The following is a 26785-nucleotide window of genomic DNA, read 5'->3' as shown; positions in this document are numbered from 1 at the left end:
AACTTCCTCTATAAACCTTGGTGATAAAAAGAGCTCCAAAAAATCTAGTTTATTTTTGTCTGCTTTTCTTATATCTATAATTTGATTATTATTTGTAACTCCTAATTTATCGCAAGTGATATCGCCATCGCATGATTTCCTGATATCGTGCAGCCCTAAATTGCACTCCACCATATGCAGATATTTTTGTCATACGTGTTATTACCAAGTTGATATTGCCGTGTTGAGAACACTGTCCTAATATTGGCTTTGCCTCAGGAGTAGCTGGCTCCTCCCTCAGACTAAATCAGTCCTCAAGCATCTCCTCATATGTGACCCTCAGAAGAGCAGTCTCAGCTGCCGGCATGAAGGTGAGACGAATTAAATAAGAATAATCAAATAGTAGAGTGAACATAAGCCTCTTTTCTGTGTGGAGTTTGCATATTCTCTTCCCTGTGTGTGTGGGTTTTCTTCAGGTACTCTGACTCTCACACGGTCTAAACACCTGCAGATTGAGCTTAGGTTAATTGGAGACTCTAAATGAACCAGAGGTGTGAATGTTTTCAGTGCCTGCTGCTGCAAGGCATTCTAGTGAGAACTCCCTAGAAACTGTTTTGTCTCATTTTGGACGTCTTACTAAACCGTGACTTTTTTGTCTCATTTTGGACGACATACTAAACTGTGACTTTTTTGTCTCATTTTGGACGACGTACTAAACTGTGACTTGTTTGTATCATTTTGGATGACGTACTAAACTGTGACTTGTTTGTCTCATTTTGGAAGAAGTACTAAACTGTGACTTGTTTGTCTCATTCTGGTCGACGTACTAAACTGTTAATTTTTTGTCTCATTTTGGACGACGTACTAAACTGTGACTTTTTTGTCATCGTATAGTATATCGTCCAAAATTGGTCACAAACGTCATAGTATAGTATGTCGTCCAAAATCGGTCCAAAACGTCATAGTATAGGATGTCGTCCAAAATGGGTCAAAAACGTCATAGTATAGTATGTCGTCCAAAATTGGTCAAAAACGTCATAGTATAGTATGTCGTCCAAAATCGATCAAAAACGTCATAGTATAGTATGTCGTCCAAAAACGGTCAAAAACGTCATAGTATAGTATGTCGTCCAAAATTGGTCAAAAACGTCATAGTATAGTATGTCGTCCAAAATCGGTCAAAAACGTCATAGTATAGTATGTCGTCCAAAATTGGTCAAAAACGTCATAGTATAGTATGTCGTTCAAAATCAGTCAAAAAAGTCATAGTATAGTATGTCGTCCAAAATCGGTCAAAAACGTCATAGTATAGTATGTCGTCCAAAATCGGTCAAAAATATCATAGTATAGTATGTCGTCTTAAATTGGTCAAAAACGTCATAGTATAGTATGTCGTCCAAAATCGGTCCATAACGTCATAGTATAGTATGTCGTCCAAAATCGGTCAAAAACTTCATAGTATAGTATGTCGTCCAAAATCGGTCAAAAATGTCATAGTATAGTATGTCGTCCAAAATCGGTCAAAAACGTCATAGTATAGTATGTCGTCCAAAATTACGGCAATACATCTCAGCGTTGCAGAGGGCACTTGGCCCAACCAGGATTTGAACTCTGCTCTTCTTAGTTGAAGGCAGGAGTGCTAACCACTACACCAACCTTGTGGAGCCATCCTTTATCAAGTTGTCCTAAATGACACCAAAACGTCATAGTATAGTATGTCGTCCAAAATCGGTCAAAAACGTCATAGTATAGTATGTGTTCCAAAATCAGTCCAAAGCGTCATAGTATAGTATGTCGTCCAAAATCGATCAAAAACGTCATAGTATAGTATGTCGTCCAAAATTGGTCAAAAAGGTCATAGTATAGTATGTCGTCCAAAATTGGTCAAAAACGTCATAGTATAGTATGTCGTTCAAAATCAGTCAAAAAAGTCATAGTATAGTATGTCGTCCAAAATCAGTCAAAAAAAGTCATAGTATAGTATGTCGTTCAAAATTGGTCAAAAACGTCATAGTATAGTATGTCGTCCAAAAACGGTGAAAAAAGTCATAGTATAGTATGTCGTCCAAAATCAGTCAAAAAAAGTCATAGTATAGTATGTCGTCCAAAATCAGTCCAAAACATCATAGTATAGTATGTGGTCCAAAATCAGTCCAAAACGTCATAGTATAGCATGTCGTCCAAAATTGGTCAAAAACGTCATAGTATAGTATGTCGTCCAAAATGGGTCAAAAACGTCATAGTATAGTATGTCGTCCAAAATCGATCAAAAACGTCATAGTATAGTATGTCGTCCAAAATCGATCAAAAACGTCATAGTATAGTATGTCGTCCAAAAACGGTCAAAAACGTCATAGTATAGTATGTTGTCCAAAATTGGTCAAAAACGTCATAGTATAGTATGTCGTCCAAAATCGGTCAAAAACGTCATAGTATAGTATGTTGTCCAAAATTGGTCAAAAACGTCATAGTATAGTATGTCGTTCAAAATCAGTCAAAAACGTCATAGTATAGTATGTCGTCCAAAATCGGTCAAAAACGTCATAGTATAGTATGTCGTCCAAAATCGGTCAAAAACGTCATAGTATAGTATGTCGTCCAAAATCGGTCAAAAATATCATAGTATAGTATGTCGTCTTAAATTGGTCAAAAACGTCATAGTATAGTATGTCGTCCAAAATCGGTCCATAACGTCATAGTATAGTATGTCGTCCAAAATCGGTCAAAAACTTCATAGTATAGTATGTCGTCCGAAAACAGTCAAAAAAGTCATAGTATAGTATGTCGTCCAAAATCGGTCAAGAATGTCATAGTATAGTATGTCGTCCAAAAACGTCATAGTATAGTATGTCGTCCAAAATTACGGCAATACATCTCAGCGTTGCAGAGGGCACTTGGCCCAACCAGGATTTGAACTCTGCTCTTCTTAGTTGAAGGCAGGAGTGCTAACCACTACACCAACCTTGTGGAGCCATCCTTTATCAAGTTGTCCTAAATGACACCAAAACGTCATAGTATAGTATGTCGTCCAAAATCGGTCAAAAACGTCATAGTATAGTATGTGTTCCAAAATCAGTCCAAAGCGTCATAGTATAGTATGTCGTCCAAAATCGATCAAAAACGTCATAGTATAGTATGTCGTCCAAAATTGGTCAAAAAGGTCATAGTATAGTATGTCGTCCAAAATTGGTCAAAAACGTCATAGTATAGTATGTCGTTCAAAATCAGTCAAAAAAGTCATAGTATAGTATGTCGTCCAAAATCAGTCAAAAAAAGTCATAGTATAGTATGTCGTTCAAAATTGGTCAAAAACGTCATAGTATAGTATGTCGTCCAAAAACGGTGAAAAAAGTCATAGTATAGTATGTCGTCCAAAATCAGTCAAAAAAAGTCATAGTATAGTATGTTGTCCAAAATCAGTCCAAAACATCATAGTATAGTATGTGGTCCAAAATCAGTCCAAAACGTCATAGTATAGCATGTCGTCCAAAATTGGTCAAAAACGTCATAGTATAGTATGTCGTCCAAAATGGGTCAAAAACGTCATAGTATAGTATGTCGTCCAAAATCGATCAAAAACGTCATAGTATAGTATGTCGTCCAAAAACGGTCAAAAACGTCATAGTATAGTATGTTGTCCAAAATTGGTCAAAAACGTCATAGTATAGTATGTCGTCCAAAATCGGTCAAAAACGTCATAGTATAGTATGTTGTCCAAAATTGGTCAAAAACGTCATAGTATAGTATGTCGTTCAAAATCGGTCAAAAACGTCATAGTATAGTATGTCGTCCAAAATCGGTCAAAAACGTCATAGTATAGTATGTCGTCCAAAATCGGTCAAAAACGTCATAGTATAGTATGTCGTCCAAAATTGGTCAAAAACGTCATAGTATAGTATGTCGTCCAAAATCGGTCAAAAATGTCATAGTATAGTATGTCGTCCAAAATCGGTCAAAAATATCATAGTATAGTATGTCGTCTTAAATTGGTCAAAAACGTCATAGTATAGTATGTCGTCCGAAAACAGTCAAAAAAGTCATAGTATAGTATGTCGTCCAAAATCTGTCAAAAATGTCATAGTATAGTATGTCGTCCAAAATCGGTCAAAAACGTCATAGTATAGTATGTCGTCCAAAATTATGGCAATACATCTCAGCGTTGCAGAGGGCACTTGGCCCAACCAGGATTTGAACTCTGCTCTTCTTAGTTGAAGGCAGGAGTGCTAACCACTACACCAACCTTGTGGAACCATCCTTTATCAAGTTGTCCTAAATGACACCAAAACGTCATAGTATAGTATGTTGTCCAAAATCGGTCAAAAACGTCATAGTATAGTATGTGTTCCAAAATCAGTCAAAAAAGTCATAGTATAGTATGTCGTCCAAAATTGGTCAAAAACGTCATAGTATAGTATGTCGTCCAAAATCGGTCAAAAACGTCATAGTATAGTATGTCTTCCAAAATTGGTCAAAAATGTCATAGTATAGTATGTCGTCCAAAAACGGTGAAAAACGTCATAGTATAGTATGTCGTCCAAAATCGGTCAAAAAAGTCATAGTATAGTATGTCGTCCAAAATCAGTCCAAAACATCATAGTATAGTATGTGGTCCAAAATCAGTCCAAAACGTCATAGTATAGTATGTCGTCCAAAATGGGTCAAAAACGTCATAGTATAGTATGTCGTCCAAAATCGGTCAAAAATGTCATAGTATAGTATATCGTCCAAAATCGGTCAAAAACGTCATAGTATAGTATGTCGTCCAAAATCGGTCAAAAATATCATAGTATAGTATGTCGTCTTAAATTGGTCAAAAACGTCATAGTATAGTATGTCGTCCAAAATCGGTCCATAACGTCATAGTATAGTATGTTGTCCAAAATTGGTCAAAAACGTCATAGTATAGTATGTCGTCCAAAATCGGTCAAAAACGTCATAGTATAGTATGTTGTCCAAAATTGGTCAAAAACGTCATAGTATAGTATGTCGTTCAAAATCGGTCAAAAACGTCATAGTATAGTATGTCGTCCAAAATCGGTCAAAAACGTCATAGTATAGTATGTCGTCCAAAATCGGTCAAAAACGTCATAGTATAGTATGTCGTCCAAAATTGGTCAAAAACGTCATAGTATAGTATGTCGTCCAAAATCGGTCAAAAACGTCATAGTATAGTATGTCGTCCAAAATCGGTCAAAAAAGTCATAGTATAGTATGTCGTCCAAAATCAGTCCAAAACATCATAGTATAGTATGTGGTCCAAAATCAGTCCAAAACGTCATAGTATAGTATGTCGTCCAAAATGGGTCAAAAACGTCATAGTATAGTATGTCGTCCAAAATCGGTCAAAAATGTCATAGTATAGTATATCGTCCAAAATCGGTCAAAAACGTCATAGTATAGTATGTCGTCCAAAATCGGTCAAAAATATCATAGTATAGTATGTCGTCTTAAATTGGTCAAAAACGTCATAGTATAGTATGTCGTCCAAAATCGGTCCATAACGTCATAGTATAGTATGTCGTCCAAAATCGGTCAAAAACTTCATAGTATAGTATGTCGTCCGAAAACAGTCAAAAAAGTCATAGTATAGTATGTCGTCCAAAATCGGTCAAAAATGTCATAGTATAGTATGTCGTCCAAAATCGGTCAAAAACGTCATAGTATAGTATGTCGTCCAAAATTACGGCAATACATCTCAGCGTTGCAGAGGGCACTTGGCCCAACCAGGATTTGAACTCTGCTCTTCTTAGTTGAAGGCAGGAGTGCTAACCACTACACCAACCTTGTGGAGCCATCCTTTATCAAGTTGTCCTAAATGACACCAAAACGTCATAGTATAGTATGTCGTCCAAAATCGGTCAAAAACGTCATAGTATAGTATGTGTTCCAAAATCAGTCCAAAGCGTCATAGTATAGTATGTCGTCCAAAATCGATCAAAAACGTCATAGTATAGTATGTCGTCCAAAATTGGTCAAAAAGGTCATAGTATAGTATGTCGTCCAAAATTGGTCAAAAAGGTCATAGTATAGTATGTCGTTCAAAATCAGTCAAAAAAGTCATAGTATAGTATGTCGTCCAAAATCAGTCAAAAAAAGTCATAGTATAGTATGTCGTTCAAAATTGGTCAAAAACGTCATAGTATAGTATGTCGTCCAAAAACGGTGAAAAAAGTCATAGTATAGTATGTCGTCCAAAATCAGTCAAAAAAAGTCATAGTATAGTATGTTGTCCAAAATCAGTCCAAAACATCATAGTATAGCATGTGGTCCAAAATCAGTCCAAAACGTCATAGTATAGCATGTCGTCCAAAATTGGTCAAAAACGTCATAGTATAGTATGTCGTCCAAAATGGGTCAAAAATGTCATAGTATAGTATATCGTCCAAAATCGGTCAAAAACGTCATAGTATAGTATGTCGTCCAAAATCGGTCAAAAATATCATAGTATAGTATGTCGTCTTAAATTGGTCAAAAACGTCATAGTATAGTATGTCGTCCAAAATCGGTCCATAACGTCATAGTATAGTATGTCGTCCAAAATCGGTCAAAAACTTCATAGTATAGTATGTCGTCCGAAAACAGTCAAAAAAGTCATAGTATAGTATGTCGTCCAAAATCGGTCAAAAATGTCATAGTATAGTATGTCGTCCAAAATCGGTCAAAAACGTCATAGTATAGTATGTCGTCCAAAATTACGGCAATACATCTCAGCGTTGCAGAGGGCACTTGGCCCAACCAGGATTTGAACTCTGCTCTTCTTAGTTGAAGGCAGGAGTGCTAACCACTACACCAACCTTGTGGAGCCATCCTTTATCAAGTTGTCCTAAATGACACCAAAACGTCATAGTATAGTATGTCGTCCAAAATCGGTCAAAAACGTCATAGTATAGTATGTGTTCCAAAATCAGTCCAAAGCGTCATAGTAAAGTATGTCGTCCAAAATCGATCAAAAACGTCATAGTATAGTATGTCGTCCAAAATTGGTCAAAAAGGTCATAGTATAGTATGTCGTCCAAAATTGGTCAAAAACGTCATAGTATAGTATGTCGTTCAAAATCAGTCAAAAAAGTCATAGTATAGTATGTCGTCCAAAATCAGTCAAAAAAAGTCATAGTATAGTATGTCGTTCAAAATTGGTCAAAAACGTCATAGTATAGTATGTCGTCCAAAAACGGTGAAAAAAGTCATAGTATAGTATGTCGTCCAAAATCAGTCAAAAAAAGTCATAGTATAGTATGTTGTCCAAAATCAGTCCAAAACATCATAGTATAGCATGTGGTCCAAAATCAGTCCAAAACGTCATAGTATAGCATGTCGTCCAAAATTGGTCAAAAACGTCATAGTATAGTATGTCGTCCAAAATGGGTCAAAAACGTCATAGTATAGTATGTCGTCCAAAATCGATCAAAAACGTCATAGTATAGTATGTCGTCCAAAAACGGTCAAAAACGTCATAGTATAGTATGTTGTCCAAAATTGGTCAAAAACGTCATAGTATAGTATGTCGTCCAAAATCGGTCAAAAACGTCATAGTATAGTATGTTGTCCAAAATTGGTCAAAAACGTCATAGTATAGTATGTTGTCCAAAATTGGTCAAAAACGTCATAGTATAGTATGTCGTTCAAAATCGGTCAAAAACGTCATAGTATAGTATGTCGTCCAAAATCGGTCAAAAACGTCATAGTATAGTATGTCGTCCAAAATCGGTCAAAAACGTCATAGTATAGTATGTCGTCCAAAATTGGTCAAAAACGTCATAGTATAGTATGTCGTCCAAAATCGGTCAAAAATGTCATAGTATAGTATGTCGTCCAAAATCGGTCAAAAATATCATAGTATAGTATGTCGTCTTAAATTGGTCAAAAACGTCATAGTATAGTATGTCGTCCAAAAACAGTCGTCCAAAATCTGTCAAAAATGTCATAGTATAGTATGTCGTCCAAAATCGGTCAAAAACGTCATAGTATAGTATGTCGTCCAAAATTATGGCAATACATCTCAGCGTTGCAGAGGGCACTTGGCCCAACCAGGATTTGAACTCTGCTCTTCTTAGTTGAAGGCAGGAGTGCTAACCACTACACCAACCTTGTGGAACCATCCTTTATCAAGTTGTCCTAAATGACACCAAAACGTCATAGTATAGTATGTTGTCCAAAATCGGTCAAAAACGTCATAGTATAGTATGTGTTCCAAAATCAGTCAAAAAAGTCATAGTATAGTATGTCGTCCAAAATCAGTCCAAAACATCATAGTATAGTATGTGGTCCAAAATCAGTCCAAAACGTCATAGTATAGTATGTCGTCCAAAATGGGTCAAAAACGTCATAGTATAGTATGTCGTCCAAAATCGGTCAAAAATGTCATAGTATAGTATGTCGTCCAAAATCGGTCAAAAATGTCATAGTATAGTATGTCGTCCAAAATCGGTCAAAAATATCATAGTATAGTATGTCGTCTTAAATTGGTCAAAAACGTCATAGTATAGTATGTCGTCCAAAATCGGTCCATAACGTCATAGTATAGTTTGTCGTCCAAAATCGGTCAAAAACGTCATAGTATAGTATGTCGTCCGAAAACAGTCAAAAAAGTCATAGTATAGTATGTCGTCCAAAATCGGTCAAGAATGTCATAGTATAGTATGTCGTCCAAAATTACGGCAATACATCTCAGCGTTGCAGAGGGAACTTGGCCCAACCAGGATTTGAACTCTGCTCTTCTTAGTTGAAGGCAGGAGTGCTAACCACTACACCAACCTTGTGGAGCCATCCTCTATCAAGTTGTCCTAAATGACACCAAAACGTCATAGTATAGTATGTCGTCCAAAATCGGTCAAAAACGTCATAGTATAGTATGTGTTCCTAAATCAGTCCAAAGCGTCATAGTATAGTATGTCGTCCAAAATCGATCAAAAACGTCATAGCATAGTATGTCGTCCAAAATTGGTCAAAAACGTCATAGTATAGTATGTCGTTCAAAATCAGTCAAAAAAGTCATAGTATAGTATGTCGTCCAAAATTGTTCAAAAACGTCATAGTATAGTATGTCGTCCAAAAACGGTGAAAAACGTCATAGTATAGTATGTCGTCCAAAATCGGTCAAAAAAGTCATAGTATAGTATGTCGTCCAAAATCAGTCCAAAACATCATAGTATAGTATGTGGTCCAAAATCAGTCCAAAACGTCATAGTATAGTATGTCGTCCAAAATTGGTCAAAAACGTCATAGTATAGTATGTCGTCCAAAATGGGTCAAAAACGTCATAGTATAGTATGTCGTCCAAAATTGGTCAAAAACGTCATAGTATAGTATGTCGTCAAAAATCAGTCAAAAACGTCATAGTATAGTATGTCGTCCAAAATTGGTCAAAAACGTCATAGTATAGTATGTGGTCCAAAATCGGTCAAAAACGTCATAGTATAGTATGTCGTCCAAAAACAGTCAAAAAAGTCATAGTATAGTATGTCGTCCAAAATCGATCAAAAACGTCATAGTATAGTATGTCGTCCAAAATTGGTCAAAAACGTCATAGAATAGTATGTCGTCCAAAATCGGTCAAAAACGTCATAGTATAGTATGTCGTCCGAAAACAGTCAAAAAAGTCATAGTATAGTATGTCATCCAAAATCGATCAAAAACGTCATAGTATAGTATGTGGTCCAAAATCAGTCAAAAACGTCATAGTATAGTATGTCGTCCAAAATCGGTCAAAAACGTCATAGTATAGTATGTCGTCCAAAAACGATCAAAAACGTCATAGTATAGTATGTCGTCCAAAAACGTCATAGTATAGTATGTCGTCCAAAATCGGTCAAAAATGTCATAGTATAGTATGTCGTCTAAAATTGGTCAAAAAGGTCATAGTATAGTATAACGTCCAAAATTGGTCAAAAACGTCATAGTATAGTATGTCATTCAAAATCAGTCAAAAAAGTCATAGTATAGTATGTCGTCCAAAATCAGTCAAAAAAGTCATAGTATAGTATGTCGTCCAAAAACAGTCCAAAAAGTCATAGTATAGTATGTCGTCCAAAATCGATCAAAAACGTCATAGTATCGTATGTCATCCAAAATCGATCAAAAACGTCATAGTACAGTATGTGGTCCAAAATCAGTCAAAAACATCATAGTATAGTATGTCGTCCAAAAACGGTCAAAAAAGTCATAGTATAGTATGTCGTCCAAAATCGGTCAAAAACGTCATAGTATAGTATGTCGTCCAAAATCGGTCAAAAATGTCATAGTATAGTATGTCGTCCAAAATCGGTCAAAACTGTCATAGTATAGTATGTCGTCTAAAATTGGTCAAAAACGTCATAGTATAGTATGTCGTCCAAAATTACTGCAATACATCTCAGCGTTGCAGAGGGCACTTGGCCCAACCAGGATTTGAACTCTGCTCTTCTTAGTTGAAGGCAGGAGTGCTAACCACTACACCAACCGTGTGGAGCTGTCTTTTATCAAGTTGTCCTAAATGACACCAAAACGTCATAGTATAGTATGTCGTCCAAAATCGGTCAAAAACGTCATAGTATAGTATGTGGTCCAAAATCTGTCCAAAACGTCATAGTATAGTATGTCGTCCAAAATCGGTCCAAAACGTCATAGTATAGTATGTCGTCCAAAATCGGTCAAAAACGTCATAGGATAGTATGTGGTCCAAAATCAGTCCAAAAAGTCATAGTATAGTATGTCGTCCAAAATCAGTCAAAAACGTCATAGTATAGTATGTGGTCCAAAATCAGTCCAAAACGTCATAGTATAGTATGTCGTCCAAAATTGGTCAAAAACGTCATAGTATAGTATGTCGTCCAAAATTGGTCAAAAACGTCATAGTATAGTATGTCGTTCAAAATCAGTCAAAAAAGTCATAGTATAGTATGTCGTCCAAAAACAGTCAAAAACGTCATAGTATAGTATGTCGTCCAAAATGGGTCAAAAACGTCATAGTATAGTATGTCATCCAAAATTGGTCAAAAATGTCATAGTATAGTATGTCGTCCAAAATCAGTCAAAAACGTCATAGTATAGTATGTCGTCCAAAATTGGTCAAAAACGTCATAGTATAGTATGTCGTTCAAAATCGGTCAAAAACGTCATAGTATAGTATGTCGTTCAAAATCGGTCAAAAACGTCATAGTATAGTATGTCGTCCAAAATCAGTCAAAAAAGTCAGAGTTTAGTATGTTGTCCAAAAACAGTCAAAAAAGTCATAGTATAGTATGTCATCCAAAATTGATCAAAAACGTCATAGTATAGTATGTCATCCAAAATTGATCAAAAACGTCATAGTATATAGTATGTCGTCCAAAAACAGTCAAAAAAGTCATAGTATAGTATGTCGTCCAAAATCGATCAAAAACGTCATAGTATAGTATGTCGTCCAAAATCGGTCCAAAACGTCATAGTATAGTATGTCGTCCAAAATCGGTCCAAAACGTCATAGTATAGTATGTCGTCCAAAATCGATCCAAAACGTCATAGTATAGTATGTCGTCCAAAATCGGTCAAAAACGTCATAGTATAGTATGTCGTCCAAAATGGGTCAAAAACGTCATAGTATAGTATGTCGTCCAAAATGGGTCAAAAACGTCATAGTATAGTATGTCGTCCAAAATTGGTCAAAAATGTCATAGTATAGTATGTCGTCCAAAATCAGTCAAAAACGTCATAGTATAGTATGTGGTCCAAAATCAGTCCAAAAAGTCATAGTATAGTATGTCGTCCAAAATCAGTCAAAAACGTCATAGTATAGTATGTGGTCCAAAATCAGTCCAAAACGTCATAGTATAGTATGTCGTCCAAAATTGGTCAAAAAACGTCATAGTATAGTATGTCGTCCAAAATTGGTCAAAAACGTCATAGTATAGTATGTCGTTCAAAATCAGTCAAAAAAGTCATAGTATAGTATGTCGTCCAAAAACAGTCAAAAACGTCATAGTATAGTATGTCGTCCAAAATGGGTCAAAAACGTCATAGTATAGTATGTCGTCCAAAATTGGTCAAAAATGTCATAGTATAGTATGTCGTCCAAAATCAGTCAAAAACGTCATAGTATAGTATGTCGTCCAAAATTGGTCAAAAACGTCATAGTATAGTATGTCGTTCAAAATCGGTCAAAAACGTCATAGTATAGTATGTCGTTCAAAATCGGTCAAAAACGTCATAGTATAGTATGTCGTCCAAAATCAGTCAAAAAAGTCATAGTTTAGTATGTTGTCCAAAAACAGTCAAAAAAGTCATAGTATAGTATGTCATCCAAAATTGATCAAAAACGTCATAGTATAGTATGTCATCCAAAATTGATCAAAAACGTCATAGTATATAGTATGTCGTCCAAAAACAGTCAAAAAAGTCATAGTATAGTATGTCGTCCAAAATCGATCAAAAACGTCATAGTATAGTATGTCGTCCAAAATCGGTCCAAAACGTCATAGTATAGTATGTCGTCCAAAATCGGTCCAAAACGTCATAGTATAGTATGTCGTCCAAAATCAATCCAAAACGTCATAGTATAGTATGTCGTCCAAAATCGGTCAAAAACGTCATAGTATAGTATGTCGTCCAAAATGGGTCAAAAACGTCATAGTATAGTATGTCGTCCAAAATGGGTCAAAAACGTCATAGTATAGTATGTCGTCCAAAATTGGTCAAAAATGTCATAGTATAGTATGTCGTCCAAAATCAGTCAAAAACGTCATAGTATAGTATGTCGTCCAAAATTGGTCAAAAACGTCATAGTATAGTATGTCGTTCAAAATCGGTCAAAAACGTCATAGTATAGTATGTCGTTCAAAATCGGTCAAAAACGTCATAGTATAGTATGTCGTCCAAAATCAGTCAAAAAAGTCATAGTTTAGTATGTTGTCCAAAAACAGTCAAAAAAGTCATAGTATAGTATGTCGTTCAAAATCGGTCAAAAACGTCATAGTATAGTATGTCGTTCAAAATCGGTCAAAAACGTCATAGTATAGTATGTCGTCCAAAATCAGTCAAAAAAGTCATAGTTTAGTATGTTGTCCAAAAACAGTCAAAAAAGTCATAGTATAGTATGTCATCCAAAATTGATCAAAAACGTCATAGTATAGTATGTCATCCAAAATTGATCAAAAACGTCATAGTATATAGTATGTCGTCCAAAAACAGTCAAAAAAGTCATAGTATAGTATGTCGTCCAAAATCGATCAAAAACGTCATAGTATAGTATGTCGTCCAAAATCGGTCCAAAACGTCATAGTATAGTATGTCGTCCAAAATCGGTCCAAAACGTCATAGTATAGTATGTCGTCCAAAATCGATCCAAAACGTCATAGTATAGTATGTCGTCCAAAATCGGTCAAAAACGTCATAGTATAGTATGTCGTCCAAAATGGGTCAAAAACGTCATAGTATAGTATGTCGTCTAAAATTGGTCAAAAACGTCATAGTATAGTAGTTCGTTCAAAATCGGTCAAAAACGTCATAGTATAGTATGTCGTCCAAAAACAGTCAAAAAAGTCATAGTATAGTATGTCGTCCAAAATCGATCAAAAACGTCATAGTATAGTATGTCGTCCAAAATCGGTCAAAAATGTCATAGTATAGTATGTCGTCCAAAATCAGTCAAAAAAGTCATAGTTTAGTATGTCGTCCAAAAACAGTCAAAAAAGTCATAGTATAGTATGTCATCCAAAATTGATCAAAAACGTCATAGTATAGTATGTCGTCCAAAAACAGTCAAAAAAGTCATAGTATAGTATGTCGTCCAAAATCTGTCAAAAACGTCACAGTATAGTATGTCGTCCAACATCGGTTAAAAAAGTCATAGTATAGTATGTCGTCCAAAATCGGTCAAAAACGTCATAGTATAGTTTGTCGTCCAAAATCGGTCCAAAACGTCATAGTATAGTATGTCGTCCAAAATCGGTCCAAAACGTCATAGTATAGTATGTCGTCCAAAATCGGTCAAAAACGTCATAGTATAGTATGTCGTCCAAAATCGGTCCAAGACGTCATAGTATAGTATGTCGTCCAAAATTGGTCAAAACGTCATAGTATAGTATGTCGTCCAAAATCGGTCCAAGACGTCATAGTATAGTATGTCGTCCAAAATTGATCAAAACGTCATAGTATAGTATGTCGTCCAAAATCGGTCAAAAAAGTCATAGTATAGTATGTCTTCAAAAATCGGTCAAAAACTTCATAGTATAGTATGTCGTCCAAAATCAGTCAAAAAAGTCATAGTATAGTATGTCGTCCAAAATCGGTCAAAAACGTCATAGTATAGTATGTCGTCCAAAAACAGTCAAAAACGTCATAGTATAGTATGTCGTCCAAAAACAGTCAAAAAAGTCATAGTATAGTATGTCGTCCAAATTTGGTCAAAAACGTCATAGTATAGTATGTCGTCCAAAATCAGTCAAAATAGTCATAGTATAGTATGTCGTCCAAATTTGGTCAAAAATGTCATAGTATAGTATGTCGTCCAAAATCGGTCAAAAAAGTCATAGTATAGTATGTCGTCCAAAATCAGTCAAAAACGTTATAGTATAGTATGTCGTCCAAAATCGGTCAAAAACGTCATAGTATAGTATGTCGTCCAAAATCAGTCAAAAACGTCATAGTATGGTAAATCGGTCAAAAACGTCATAGTATAGTATGTCGTCCAAAATCAGTCAAAAACGTCATAGTATAGTAAATCGGTCAAAAACGTCATTGTATAGTATGTCGTCCAAAATCAGTCAAAAACGGCATAGTATAGTAAATCGGTCAAAAACGTCATTGTATAGTATGTCGTCCAAAAACAGTCAAAAAAGTCATAGTATAGTATGTCGTCCAAAATCTGTCAAAAACGTCACAGTATAGTATGTCGTCCAACATCGGTTAAAAAAGTCATAGTATAGTATGTCGTCCAAAATCGGTCAAAAACGTCATAGTATAGTTTGTCGTCCAAAATCGGTCCAAAACGTCATAGTATAGTATGTCGTCCAAAATCGGTCCAAAACGTCATAGTATAGTATGTCGTCCAAAATCGGTCAAAAAGTCATAGTATAGTATGTCGTCCAAAATCGGTCCAAGACGTCATAGTATAGTATGTCGTCCAAAATTGGTCAAAACGTCATAGTATAGTATGTCGTCCAAAATCGGTCCAAGACGTCATAGTATAGTATGTCGTCCAAAATTGATCAAAACGTCATAGTATAGTATGTCGTCCAAAATCGGTCAAAAAAGTCATAGTATAGTATGTCGTCCAAAATCAGTCAAAAAAGTCATAGTATAGTATGTCTTCAAAAATCGGTCAAAAACTTCATAGTATAGTATGTCGTCCAAAATCAGTCAAAAAAGTCATAGTATAGTATGTCGTCCAAAATCGGTCAAAAACGTCATAGTATAGTATGTCGTCCAAAAACAGTCAAAAACGTCATAGTATAGTATGTCGTCCAAAAACAGTCAAAAAAGTCATAGTATAGTATGTCGTCCAAATTTGGTCAAAAACGTCATAGTATAGTATGTCGTCCAAAATCGGTCAAAAAAGTCATAGTATAGTATGTCGTCCAAATTTGGTCAAAAATGTCATAGTATAGTATGTCGTCCAAAATCGGTCAAAAAAGTCATAGTATAGTATGTCGTCCAAAATCAGTCAAAAACGTCATAGTATAGTATGTCGTCCAAAATCAGTCAAAAACGTCATAGTATAGTATGTCGTCCAAAATCGGTCAAAAACGTCATAGTATAGTAAATCGGTCAAAAACGTCATAGTATAGTATGTCGTCCAAAAACAGTCAAAAACGTCATAGTATAGTATGTCGTCCAAAAACAGTCAAAAAAGTCATAGTATAGTATGTCGTCCAAATTTGGTCAAAAACGTCATAGTATAGTATGTCGTCCAAAATCAGTCAAAATAGTCATAGTATAGTATGTCGTCCAAATTTGGTCAAAAATGTCATAGTATAGTATGTCGTCCAAAATCGGTCAAAAAAGTCATAGTATAGTATGTCGTCCAAAATCAGTCAAAAACGTCATAGTATAGTAAATCGGTCAAAAACGTCATTGTATAGTATGTCGTCCAAAATCAGTCAAAAACGTCATAGTATAGTAAATCGGTCAAAAACGTCATTGTATAGTATGTCGTCCAAAAACAGTCAAAAAAGTCATAGTATAGTATGTCATCCAAAATTGATCAAAAACGTCATAGTATAGTATGTCGTCCAAAAACAGTCAAAAAAGTCATAGTATAGTATGTCGTCCAAAATCTGTCAAAAACGTCACAGTATAGTATGTCGTCCAACATCGGTTAAAAAAGTCATAGTATAGTATGTCGTCCAAAATCGGTCAAAAACGTCATAGTATAGTTTGTCGTCCAAAATCGGTCAAAAACGTCATAGTATAGTATGTCGTCCAAAATCGGTCCAAGACGTCATAGTATAGTATGTCGTCCAAAATTGGTCAAAACGTCATAGTATAGTATGTCGTCCAAAATCGGTCCAAGACGTCATAGTATAGTATGTCGTCCAAAATTGATCAAAACGTCATAGTATAGTATGTCGTCCAAAATCGGTCAAAAAAGTCATAGTATAGTATGTCGTCCAAAATCAGTCAAAAAAGTCATAGTATAGTATGTCTTCAAAAATCGGTCAAAAACTTCATAGTATAGTATGTCGTCCAAAATCAGTCAAAAAAGTCATAGTATAGTATGTCGTCCAAAATCGGTCAAAAACGTCATAGTATAGTATGTCGTCCAAAAACAGTCAAAAACGTCATAGTATAGTATGTCGTCCAAAAACAGTCAAAAAAGTCATAGTATAGTATGTCGTCCAAATTTGGTCAAAAACGTCATAGTATAGTATGTCGTCCAAAATCAGTCAAAATAGTCATAGTATAGTATGTCGTCCAAATTTGGTCAAAAATGTCATAGTATAGTATGTCGTCCAAAATCGGTCAAAAAAGTCATAGTATAGTATGTCGTCCAAAATCAGTCAAAAACGTTATAGTATAGTATGTCGTCCAAAATCGGTCAAAAACGTCATAGTATAGTATGTCGTCCAAAATCAGTCAAAAACGTCATAGTATGGTAAATCGGTCAAAAACGTCATAGTATAGTATGTCGTCCAAAATCAGTCAAAAACGTCATAGTATAGTAAATCGGTCAAAAACGTCATTGTATAGTATGTCGTCCAAAATCAGTCAAAAACGGCATAGTATAGTAAATCGGTCAAAAACGTCATTGTATAGTATGTCGTCCAAAAACAGTCAAAAAAGTCATAGTATAGTATGTCGTCCAAAATCTGTCAAAAACGTCACAGTATAGTATGTCGTCCAACATCGGTTAAAAAAGTCATAGTATAGTATGTCGTCCAAAATCGGTCAAAAACGTCATAGTATAGTTTGTCGTCCAAAATCGGTCCAAAACGTCATAGTATAGTATGTCGTCCAAAATCGGTCCAAAACGTCATAGTATAGTATGTCGTCCAAAATCGGTCAAAAAGTCATAGTATAGTATGTCGTCCAAAATCGGTCCAAGACGTCATAGTATAGTATGTCGTCCAAAATTGGTCAAAACGTCATAGTATAGTATGTCGTCCAAAATCGGTCCAAGACGTCATAGTATAGTATGTCGTCCAAAATTGATCAAAACGTCATAGTATAGTATGTCGTCCAAAATTGATCAAAACGTCATAGTATAGTATGTCGTCCAAAATTGATCAAAACGTCATAGTATAGTATGTCGTCCAAAATCGGTCAAAAAAGTCATAGTATAGTATGTCGTCCAAAATCAGTCAAAAAAGTCATAGTATAGTATGTCTTCAAAAATCGGTCAAAAACTTCATAGTATAGTATGTCGTCCAAAATCAGTCAAAAAAGTCATAGTATAGTATGTCGTCCAAAAACAGTCAAAAACGTCATAGTATAGTATGTCGTCCAAAAACAGTCAAAAAAGTCATAGTATAGTATGTCGTCCAAATTTGGTCAAAAACGTCATAGTATAGTATGTCGTCCAAAATCGGTCAAAAAAGTCATAGTATAGTATGTCGTCCAAATTTGGTCAAAAATGTCATAGTATAGTATGTCGTCCAAAATCGGTCAAAAAAGTCATAGTATAGTATGTCGTCCAAAATCAGTCAAAAACGTCATAGTATAGTATGTCGTCCAAAATCAGTCAAAAACGTCATAGTATAGTATGTCGTCCAAAATCGGTCAAAAACGTCATAGTATAGTAAATCGGTCAAAAACGTCATAGTATAGTATGTCGTCCAAAAACAGTCAAAAACGTCATAGTATAGTATGTCGTCCAAAAACAGTCAAAAAAGTCATAGTATAGTATGTCGTCCAAATTTGGTCAAAAACGTCATAGTATAGTATGTCGTCCAAAATCAGTCAAAATAGTCATAGTATAGTATGTCGTCCAAATTTGGTCAAAAATGTCATAGTATAGTATGTCGTCCAAAATCGGTCAAAAAAGTCATAGTATAGTATGTCGTCCAAAATCAGTCAAAAACGTTATAGTATAGTATGTCGTCCAAAATCGGTCAAAAACGTCATAGTATAGTAAATCGGTCAAAAACGTCATTGTATAGTATGTCGTCCAAAATCAGTCAAAAAACGTCATAGTATAGTAAATCGGTCAAAAACGTCATTGTATAGTATGTCGTCCAAAAACAGTCAAAAACGTCATAGTATAATTGGCCCAATCAATGAATTATTCCCTCTCAAAAACTAATAAAACTAATGGTTTGTATTCTCAGTGTTCTCTTCCTTATTATCATTACTGACTGTACTGTATGTTTTTCCCTTCTTTTTTTTGGTAGTTTTTTTTTTTTTTTCTTTCCATTTGACTCTGTTACCTTCCGTTGCACCTTTTGCTCGTGTTATTAACTCTCTTTCCTCCCACTCCTCTCAGGAGAGACCAAGAAGTGCCTTTGAGCAGCTGTACTCTGGGGATCCGGCGCAGCAACAGCAGCAGCAGCAACAGCAACAGCAGTATCAGCAGCAGCAGCAGCAGCAGAGGGGGAAGATGAGTGCTGATGAGCAGCTGGAGAGGATGAAGAGGCACCAGAAGGCCCTCGTCCGCCTGCGCAAACGCACACTGAGTCACGGAGACCGGCACAGCCCTTCAACGCCGCGCACCTCGTCCTCGCCGCGCCCACTCTCAGCAGACTTGGGATCAGTATGTCACTAGAACAGATTCACACATCAACACTCTCATGCATGATTTCTACCAAACCCAAGAGGGGTCGTCTGCAGTAGACATGCATGTCCGTAGTCGCTCTCGTAGTCGTCCTCCATTCCTGACGTCACAAAGTAGACTGTGATATATGGAATATGTGCAGTGTGGTAATTGATGCATGTTGTTTTCAGGATTTAATCCACCTTTTTCACGGCAGACATTTTGACTTGTTTGAGCACAGAAAGCACAGGTTTTACAGTTGTAACAATGACTATTTCAATACAGCTCGTCCCTTGGTAAAGGGGCGGGGCATTTATTTACCAACAAAAAGACTAACATCATAAGCAGAAAGTACCTAATGGGTGAACTTAACTTAACTTAAATCCTGGGTTTAAACTTATAGTAAATAGTTATTTTAGCGGCTTCACTTGGGTTAAAGAAATCCAGCGTATTTTTGCAAATTTTAGTGTAAAAGAAGCTTTAGATTTACTCACTGAGACTGAGACCAGAGAGACCAATGTTAATTAACCATGGTCTCATTTTAACAGTAATATTTACACCTGTGCTTTTCCTCCTTCAACTACCACAATGTTGTTGGTGAACAAGGTTTAAACAGATCGCCGGTGACATTTTCTGCTTTAAGAAACGTCTGAAGAAGGTTTACTATGAGAAGGAAACGGTTTCAGTTCCATTGATTCTTGCCTGTTAAACACATAACACACTAATGACCTCAGACATTTGGCGTTTTCTGCTCACATCCATTCCCCGTGTTTCTCTACTATATCATCACCTGTTCATTTAATTTCACTCAGTTGACCATACTACCATCCTGTTGTGTGTGTTTTCAGAATAACCTGTCTCTGCTCTGTGTGTTGATATTAACGCCTGCTGTCATTGTCTCAAAGCAGTCCATATATGTGTGTGTGTGTGTGTGTGTGTGTGAGCGAGAAAGAGACATAAAGTGCCTACTTACAGTATTTGCTGCTGACCAAAACATTGGCGTGCACTAAGCGGTGCCTATTTAATCCAACTCAGACTAATGATCGCCTGTTTTCTTCTCTTTAAATGAAGATAACATTTATTCTTTATGAGTTATTACTCCCCTGACTTTGTGTGGGATAAACCTGTTAGATGATACTCATGTGTATGTCATATATGATATGGAAACATACAATATTTCACTGTTTGCCTAGTGTTTTTTTCTGCTAATGAATTAATTGTTAGTCTTAAAAAAACTCACTTTTTTATATAAATATATATATATGAATGTTTGCAAATAAACATTATTTTCTAATGAATACGTTATTGCCATGTTTTTCTGCGTGTGTGAACCTCGTCAGTCAGTGTGAATGAAAGTGACCTGTCCCGTCCACGTCGGTGGTCTTTTGCTGTCGTCCTTTTTATTTCCTCTGCACAGAACGCTCAGGATTCTCTGATCTGAGCGTCTCCATCTGCACTCAAAGCATGCATGCTCATCCATGCATGCGACCTCTTTTTATCGTACACACAAACACTCGAGGTAACAGGTGTATTCTTCAGTAAACTGTGCATTAAATTAAATACAAAGGCAAGTGAGACAATACATATATATATATATATGAGCGTATACATATTGTCTTCCTGTGTGCGTTGTCCAGTGGAAGAGAGAGCAGGAGTTTGACCTGCAGTTGCTCGAGAGGGCTGTTCAGGGGGAGGAGGCACAGGGAGTTAGGAGTGTCCAGGGGGAGGAAAGACCTCCCGAGCACCAAGAGAGACCGCGCTCACACTCCGACGAATGGCTGACCTATCGCTCCGCGGCCACAACGCCTCCCGCCGATGAAGTCGACCTGGAGCCGCTAGAATACGACGTGGACCTCAACAAGGAGGTGAGTTCTCCCGGTCTCTGTGAAGAAACACAGCGGATGAGTCGTAGTTCATGTCAATAACGTTCGTTTTGAAGTTGAAACGTAACTGGAGGTAAAGAGTAAACATCTATCAGAGACATGTCAGAACCAACCTGGTGGCTCAAGCTCTGTGAATGAGAAGAAAATGCATTATGAGTGTACAGGAAGTCAGGAATGCAGCGCCGCACATGATTCACAACAAGATGCAAAACAGAAAATAAATGAACAGAAATCACCTAAGGCTCTGGCAGGTCTTGCTGCTTCGTACTCTACGCACCAGCATTATCAGCGATTCCACTGCTGACAGAAGCAAACGGGCTGAATGTGGAGTGCACTGAAGACGCCTTTGTGTTCAGACTTGACTCAAAGAAACCTCAAAACCTAACTGGATTTCATTTGATTAATTAGCATGATAATGTTGCTTCATGTAAGGCCAAAGCCACCAAGGAGCCTTTTAGAGCGAAGAGCCAGGAATATCCTGGACTGGCTGAGTCAGTCACCTGATCTCAGTCCAACCAGACTAACTCAGGACCACACAAAGGCAGACAAACCCCACAACCCCACAGGTATAGGATTTTTTATTTTTTTTTAAAGCACAATAGACGTATAACTGTCCAAAAACCTCCAGCCATAACTCTGTGTGTTTTCATTTACGACCACACAGCGACAAGTCCAAGAAATTACCATGTTTTCTGTAAGTTTAGCTTCATTGTGAAACAGAAAGTGTGCAGAGGTACGAACAATTTCCAAACTAAATAAACACTGGGTGCTGGACCGCTTTGACAAAATTATAAAAACACACACAAGTTGTTACTGGCGGAAAAAAAACCCTCTTCATAACCGACCAGGTGTCGTTTTGTGTCCAAGTGACTCAAACACAAAGCATCCATGGGGTCGCAGATCTTGCTCAGGGACAATTCTGCCCCTGACTTGAACTAAACTGGCAAAGTAGAATTTTAATCATTGTCCAGATCTCCGTTCCCATACTGGGACTCAAACCCAGGCCACCTAGGCGAAAACCAGGAATCCTAACCACCAGAGCATATGGGAGAAATCATCACCTTGTCAATTCTGACATTTCCATGACTCAGAACCTTCTGTGTGTGTGTGTGTGTGAGACCTCATAACAAGCGTGACGATGAGTCAGTTTTGATCTTGACACACGTTTTTTATTTTCGTAGCTGTCCAAGCCTCAGAAAGTCCTGATCCCAGAGCGCTACGTGGATTCAGAGTCTGAGGAGCCGCTTAGTCCGCAGGAGGTGGAGGAGCGTCATCGCAAAGTGGAACGCATTAAGAACATCTTGGCAAAGTCCAGGTAGGTGAAGTATTAGTGCACTGAAAGTGCATATATTAAAATGTTAAGGTCCAGTGTGTAAGACTAAGAGACGTTTATTGGCAGAAATTTAATATAAGTATGTTTGTATAAGTGAATGATGTTTTTTGTAGCCTTAGAATACAACTGACTTTAATGTGTCCCCAGGAACTTCAAGGCACAGTTGTCAACAAACACAGAACAAGTCAACTAAGTTCTGTTAAGTTATAAATTTGGCACTTTGTCACATTTAACCAAGAAAGTTCAAACTCCAACCTTAAAATCCTGTTTCAGTTCAAAATATACAGCCTAGAAGCTCATCACACCCTCTTCAGTAATTACTGTGTGGTCCACCAGAGGGCGCTGTGAGCACAAAAAGTATCTGAAAAGCAGCTTGTGGACGTATTTCACCGTCTACACCACAGACGGGAAAGTAACGTAAATCAAATACGAAGCGAACAACATGCTACGTAATATTCATTCAAACTTAACTAAAGCAAACATCCTTTGTGGTATGCAAAGGCCACCGTAGTTCCCTGACATGATTGGGAAAAAGAGGAAAAATTGAGTGGAGGATTCCGACTCACCAGTAGAGGTCACTAATGCTTGCACACTGGACCCTTAAATAACTCACCTTCTATGTCATGTATCGTTGTGTGTAGTGTGCAAAACCTGGCAGTGAGCGTCTCTGTGGACAAACCGGAGGTGGGTCTGGTGGCCCTGGACTCCGCCCTTCAGGAGCAGGAGAGGATCATCACCATGTCCTACGCTCTGGCCTCGGAGGCGTCGCTCAAGAGCAAACTCGTCGCCGGTTGGTGGTTCAAATCCTTTCATTCACTTTTCTTCATTTGAGGCTTACGGTCGTGGTGGATTTTTATTTTTTTTTGCTTAATAAAAAGGAGCACTTAAAAAAAGAGCGTACCATGCTGACAGTTTCAGTTCAATTTCTCCCAGCATCAAATTGACATCTTTTGGTTGAGGAAGGGGAAGCAGTCTTTCAAGAACGCTGGATTGATGAAGTGCAGATGAGGAGGGCGTGAGGTGCAGAGTCAGCCAGTAAAGGCCGTTCATTTCCTAATAACTGAACATTATTCCTTGTTAGCAGCGCAGATAGTTTCTAATTGCGATCTGTGTAGAATCTTTCAGGCGGGGGAGGAATCGCTTGATGAGTCCATTTTGTGCGCTGATCAATGACCCAGTCAAAGTCGACTCTCCTCCTGCATACCATCGCTGCCGCTTTGAACCTGCATAAAAGACACTGCACTCACTTTTCATCTCTTTCATACTCCACAGGCAGGCGGGCGAGTTCATTTTCACTGGAGCTGCAGCAGATTGTCAGCCTCACACACACACAGTGTATCTGTCACACGCAGTAACACTCCAGCTGTCAGCATGTGTGGAAGCTTAATATGCACAGTGAGGCAAAGTCAACAATTATAACATTATTTCCAGCATAGAGAAATGTCAGAGAGTATAACTGGTGGCATCTTGTCAGCAGAGACTGAATCAATGACTTTCTCTCCCTTTGGTGTTAAAGTGAGCTTCAGTGGTGACACTTTCAAATCCCTGAATTAAAAGAAGAGGCTTTTTTATCACTGTATTATACATCCGGGATAAAAGAAGGAATATTCCACGGCACAACAATTAAATAGTATATGTTAAATAAGGTTAAATAATGTTGCGTTTTCTAATCAGTCGCCGGTTTGTTTGTTTTTTTAGCTGAAACATTCAGATGATTAAGAAAACAAAGCACGTTTAAATCACAATTAGTCTGAAACTGCCTGACGCTGGAGGAGAAACGAACTCCGCGGATCAAATGTGTGTAAATTATTCACTTGTTTGGGATTGAGGTTCACAACAATGTTCCTGAGAAGACGCGTCAATACGCTGTTAAAGAAACCGTTTGAGACGTTGTTTTATTCATCGCTCTTCACCTTCCTGAGTCGGGGCGGGGCATCTTTATCGACTAGGAATGAAGAAAAGGGTATGAAATAGAAATAATTACTGGGCATAAGATTCTATTAGCGAGGAATCTTTACATTGAGTGGAGAAGCAAAGTGATAACTGTTATGTGTCAAAACATCTCTGTGTTTAAAAAGTAAAAATCCACAGATACACTAAAAACAAATGACTAAAACTGACATATGAATTTATTCATATTACCTGACATCACAGACAAGACGTCCGCATCTGCTGATTCCCACATACAGTTAAAAACAACATTCTAGAGCTGCTTTCATAATTGATTAATCTGTTGATTCTTTTCTTGATGAATCGTTTGGTCCATAAAATATCATTCACTTTGAATGATTTCTTTGTTTTCCAGAGCAAAGAAATGAAGAAAATACTCACATTTAAGGAGCTTAAACAGTCAGAAATCTTGTTTTAATCATGAAACAAGCTTCATTTAGTCATCGATTAATAATCAATTCATCGATTAATAATCAATTCATCAGTGCAGCTCAGAGTTAAGTGTGTTCTTCCCTCTGTGTCCACAGTGTGTGAGTCTCTGTCTTTAAAACCTGTCGCCGGCCACTTGACTAACAACAAATTGTCATTTTTCTCCGTCTCCTCTTCTTCTCCTTCCTCCTCTGTAGTTCCACCACAGGCTAACATGCCCCCTCCTCCAACCCCACCTCCTCTCCCTCCCCCACCCCCCCCCCCCCTCCTCCTCCTCCTCCTCTTCCTCTCCCTCTTCCGCCCGTCTCTCTGGCTCCTTCGTCTCCTCTAAGCAACGGAATTCACTACACGTTTGTCTAATCCCGAGAAATAAAGTAAGGCCTAACTGCACGTTTGTTTGTTTGTTTTTTGTTGTGTTGTTTTGTGTGTCAGGGCCACATTCACACTAATTCTTAGTAACCAGGGGCCTCTGTGTGCTTTGCACCTCATTCAGCGCTCGCTGCTCTGTTGTGATCATAGGAAACACGTGTTGTCTAGGTTAGGGAAGCCCTGCCTCTGCTCCCATTATCATCAAAACAAACATCTGCAGGCAGTCTGCTCATCCCACTGTGATAATTGTGTGTAAATTGTTTTTTTTTTTGTGTGCCGCTGCCAAAATATTTATGGATGGCTGAGGAAAGAAAAGGCTGCAACCGAAAGGACTGTTTGTAGCATTGTGTGTAATTAACAAAAGACACACCTTTTGATTTAGCGCCTTGACAGTTCAGCAGTCGGCACAGCTGCATTCCACGGCTCCAATTAGCTCCCCATCTGTAGCACACACACACACACACACACACCACAAACAAACAAAAAAACAGGAGGTATCACTGTTACAGTAAAGGCGGGAGGAAGTGTCATTTTACTGCCTTATTAAAAATAATAAACATCCATCAGTTTGGATTATTCAACTTTGGATTTCAGAGGTTTGTTCACACATGAACACAGAGATGTGAAGATGAAGATAAATCAAGTGTCCATGCAGCCACCTTTGACCTTTTTATAAAAAGCACACAGATACTGCACCTTCACATGTTACTCTATCATTTTACATCATTCATTTTAATGGGATTTAGCAGCATTAACACTCCATACAATGTTCTATAATAGCCACACCTACATTCAAATACATTATTATATTGTGAATTAAAGCCTTGAAATGATCATGACTTAATTCATTGTCAAATTTACACATAAAACTTGTAAATTCCTGGAATTAATTTGCAGTCACAAGATATTAAAGCATGATTATTGTATACTTGGAAATATCAGCTAATTGAAGATGAACTCTTACTTGTGGGTGAAAGAAACAAGTGAATTGTGTTTTTTTAACTGTAATGATGGACACACAATAACAAACAGAGAATCATTGAACATATCTGAGGTAAAAAAAGTATTAATATTATCTTCTCCACAGACACAACCCTCTCTATTTACCCTGGATTTCAACACCTACACATTACATGGATATGACATACTGTATATTATTATGTTATATTGCTAGTGAAGCCCTTTGTATGAGGAATATTTGTTCCACGTGAAGTTTCGTGACTGCATGTTTTTGCACGTACTGCACGTGTTTCTGTGTCTAACGTCCGCGTACCTTTTACGTCTGTGTCTGGGTTTTCTCCAGGTGAACGCGTGAATCATGCAGAAGAATGTGTGAATAAAGTTGAGAAAATCTGCATCAAATACACATCTTTATTAAGAGTTTAAACAAAAATAACCCTCAATCAAAGAGAAAAGATGATTTTTAGCAAGCAAATACAAAACAAAACCCACACACGGAGAAAAATCCTGTCTGTACGCGCTCATTTATATCAGCCGATAAATATCGACATCAGAATTTTCCACTTTCAGTCGGGCTCTGTGTTAAAACTGTGGTTATTTTTAATTCATATGTGTGTGTGTGTGTGTGTGAGGGAAGGTTGTGTTCACTCACTCCTCACATTATCAATTATGCACATGTTATTACTAATGGTTTATGTTCAGGGTTCAGGCAAATGTGATTAATGCGTGCGTATTTATTTC

The 26785-nt window shown here is 37.2% G+C and overlaps 1 protein-coding gene across 14 annotated transcripts in view; it reads left to right on the top strand.

The window, feature by feature from the left end:
• Window positions 1–26785, top strand: part of plekha7b (pleckstrin homology domain containing, family A member 7b) — a 91846-nt gene that overhangs the window by 64411 nt on the left and 650 nt on the right. For 12 of the 14 annotated variants that reach the window (XM_058630308.1, XM_058630307.1, XM_058630309.1 and 9 more), the window contains 6 exons: window positions 259–350; window positions 18854–19120; window positions 20758–20985; window positions 22185–22318; window positions 22978–23126; window positions 24913–25089. In XM_058630308.1, the coding sequence (XP_058486291.1) occupies window positions 259–350; window positions 18854–19120; window positions 20758–20985; window positions 22185–22318; window positions 22978–23126; window positions 24913–25046 (1004 nt within the window). In that variant the 3' untranslated portion in view covers window positions 25047–25089. Of the gene's footprint in view, window positions 1–258; window positions 351–18853; window positions 19121–20757; window positions 20986–22184; window positions 22319–22977; window positions 24316–24912; window positions 25090–26785 lie in introns of those variants that run through there. The other 2 variants (XM_058630313.1, XM_058630311.1) reach the window with 2 other exon arrangements.

Source organism: Solea solea, chromosome 5 (assembly GCF_958295425.1).
Source record: "Solea solea chromosome 5, fSolSol10.1, whole genome shotgun sequence".
Classification (NCBI taxonomy): domain Eukaryota; kingdom Metazoa; phylum Chordata; class Actinopteri; order Pleuronectiformes; family Soleidae; genus Solea; species Solea solea.
This window is presented reverse-complemented; position numbering and strand designations above follow the sequence as displayed.